This window comes from Chrysoperla carnea, chromosome 3 (genome assembly GCF_905475395.1).
Source record: "Chrysoperla carnea chromosome 3, inChrCarn1.1, whole genome shotgun sequence".
Lineage (NCBI taxonomy): Eukaryota > Metazoa > Arthropoda > Insecta > Neuroptera > Chrysopidae > Chrysoperla > Chrysoperla carnea.
Window position 1 is genome coordinate 40879636 of NC_058339.1, and position 3221 is coordinate 40882856.

The 3221-nt window shown below is 38.5% G+C and overlaps 1 protein-coding gene across 2 annotated transcripts; it reads left to right on the forward strand.

The window, feature by feature from the left end:
• The first annotated feature begins 347 nt into the window (after positions 1-347).
• LOC123295342 lies at positions 348-1161 on the forward strand. 2 transcript variants are annotated; one of them, XM_044876655.1, is made up of 2 exons: positions 348-538; positions 980-1161. In XM_044876655.1, the coding sequence occupies exons 1-2, from the start codon at positions 388-390 to the stop codon at positions 1144-1146; spliced, it is 318 nt and encodes a 105-aa protein (XP_044732590.1). In that variant the 5' UTR covers positions 348-387; the 3' UTR covers positions 1147-1161. The 2 variants fall into 2 exon arrangements, 1 of the variants encoding a protein (XP_044732590.1); XR_006535149.1 differs by lacking the exon at positions 348-538 and adding an exon at positions 547-681 and having other exon boundaries at positions 980-1124.
• Positions 1162-3221: the final 2060 nt, after the last annotated feature.

The window sequence follows — 3221 nt, forward strand, 5'->3', positions numbered from 1 at the left end:
GGTTCCTGGTGAATTTCCTTCCAAATTAAAAGCGCATACAGACATTTATTATATTATTTTTTGTTGAATAAAAATATGTATGTATATTCGGACAAGAGCCATTTGCCGCAACAGCACGGGCGAGGTGTATGGGTCTTCGATTCAATTTAGATCGTCTTCACCACCACCTAGCGCCGCGAAATGGAGAGTGGCTGACCCTTGTCGTTAATAGGCGGCTATTGGCCAGCACCAAATTGACAAGGGCCACTCGACGGCTTGACTAATAGATCCACCAGGAATCACCACGCATTAAAAAAAACTTAACTAATATGATTTCCTAATTTTAAAATGTTTGTTACACCTCCAACCTTTTATTAATGTCATTTTTTTTTCAATTTATTTTAGAATATGTCCTTTTTGGCCGGCAAATTAATTGATAAAGAGGCAAAAGATAAATACAACTTACATAGTCATTCACGAATGGAACCGGGGGTTGAACAACCGGACGGCCAGGAGAGAACGCAGCAGCACACAGCGGAATCACTGGGTGATCCTCGAGGTATACCAGATTTTCTTGCATAACTTGTGTTGATCGAATCGGCCTGCATGCGGTGGTGTTGCCGCTGATGGGCGATGTTGAATTTCCAAACAACAAAAGATGAAATAACCATGCGGTCGTCCACTCGAAACTTGTATCAGCAGGTACTCCACGTGAATATTTATCGTTTTTATTTTAATTTGTTTTTGTTTTATTGTTCCTATTTAATCATTCGTTGTCGATTCATTAACTATAACACGATGTTGGTCCAGTTTTAATTTATGTTCGATTTTATTTTATTTGTTTAATGATCGTCGTCGATTGATTAATTTTAATCCACCACGAATGAATATATTCCGAGCTCTTAACTTGCTCGATGCAAAGGTTGAAGTAAAGTATTTTTTTTTTTCATCAAGAAACCATCAGGTCATTTGTTGACTCATTGTTTTTTTGTTTTATTAGTGCCTGGTGCCGCCGTGATCCAATCACGACCTTTCGCGCCGTGTTTACCGCCTGCGATGCTGCGTGCGATTCTCTGTTTGTGCGTCGTGTGCCTGGCCATCCGGGTATCCACTTTCGGCCATTTTTTTATTTTTATGATTTGTAATGAAAAGAAAATTGTATTTTAATTTTAAATAAATTTTAAATATTTTACTGACATTTTGTTTTTTTTGTTTTTTTTTTATAAATTTTTTGTAAATTTTTTTCTTTTTTGTTCGGTGGGTATAATGTAGCCTAAGCCGAACTCCATGTGTGAAACCAAATATGAGTATCGTCTCATCCACCCCCACTGGCTAAAATGCTACGGCATTTCCTCTACTCTTTCATTATAGGGCTTAACGCTTCAATGTGGGCTTTATATCGCGTACGAGTTGTCTACGCACTCGAGCTCACATGAGATTGGTGACGTGGTAAAGGGACATTATTATGTTTCTGATGGCTTTGGGGACGGAAATTCGTCTTAGGCGATGTTTCCCCACGAGTTTCACCAGGAGGTCAGATTTGAGGGCATATCCTGTGACATCTTCCCCAGATTCAATTCTGGAGAGGATGAGTCTATGCTCTTCATCTTCCTCCTGATGTTTTCGCATAGAGGCACGGCTTTGGGGACGGAAATTTTCTTAGGCGATGCTTCCCCACGAGTTCCACCAGGACGTCAGATTTGAGGGCATAACCTATGACATCCTCTCCAGATTCAATTCTGGAGAGGATGAGTCTATGCTTTTCATCTTCTTCCTGATGTTTTCGCAGAGAGGCAAGGCTTTGGGGCCCTTCGTCCAAAAGGTGAAATTTAGCGTCATCAGAAGGTGATAGGGTTTCTAAAGGTTTTTTTTTTGTTTTTGGAGGTTTTGTAATGACCCTGAGCGTGGGGCGATTGGAGAATATTTCGGCTTAGACTACATAACCACTCACCCATATTTATTAATTGGTTCTCCATGGCCTGAAGACGGTGTTGGTTGTCAGCATGTCAGCACTTAGTTCGGTTTGGGTTCTTATAGGGTTAAACACACGTGATGGAGGAGATTGATGTGTCGAAGTTGGTGGGGCTGTTGACGTTGAGGATGTCGATGTTGAAGACGCCGTCGTGAAATCGAGCCATGGAAGTTGGTTGACTACTGTAGTTGGCGTCGGTGCGATGGGTACTGGCGGGTGTGAATATGCGTCCGCTCCTGGTGTCCGGCATGTTAGACTCCGCGATTGTTCAACGATTGTATATGTAAGTGTTATAGAAAACAGAAAAGGATTTGTAGAATTAAGCTTAATTAAAGTTAAAGTAATTGAAGAAAATTTTAATTTTATAAGATTATACAATTAATACGTTGTTCATTTTCAAGTTGTCTTAGATAACGACGATTGAAAATTACGCCATTTACCATACGCTTTGCTACCATAAAACGATTCTCAATTTAGTTAGAGAAACGAATATATATAAGATGTCGCAGTGGAAGTCTTTTTGTTGATCGGACGGGTTATGGCGCGCAATTTCAAGAGAAGATCTACTAAATCAATATTAGTTATGTGAAGTTGGCTCTACTGTATTACAACTTAAAGTGTCAATAGTGATATTGAATACAACGTGTTGTGTGTCGACGATTGGATTAACAAAAAAGAAAACGTAAGTGATCTCAATTAAATTCAATTATGTTTATTTAATTTTTTTTTGTAAAATTTCCGTTAATGTTTCTACTATTCACAATTTTATTTTATTTATTTATTTTTTTTATCAAATGTATAGTAAACAAAAATAAACACTTAGCATAATTTATTTTGACACCTAACCTAAGAATTTTGTATTGAAAAAAAATTTAATATTTGTTTAAAAGGGGACATACGTTAGTACTAACATTGACAACAGTGGTTCCTGGTGAATTTCCTTCCAAATTAAAAGCGCATACAGACATTTATTATATTATTTTTTGTTGAATAAAAATATGTATGTATATTCGGACAAGAGCCATTTGCCGCAACAGCACGGGCGAGGTGTATGGGTCTTCGATTCAATTTAGATCGTCTTCACCACCACCTAGCGCCGCGAAATGGAGAGTGGCTGACCCTTGTCGTTAATAGGCGGCTATTGGCCAGCACCAAATTGACAAGGGCCACTCGACGGCTTGACTAATAGATCCACCAGGAATCACCACGCATTAAAAAAAACTTAACTAATATGATTTCCTAATTTTAAAATGTTTGTTACACCTCCAAC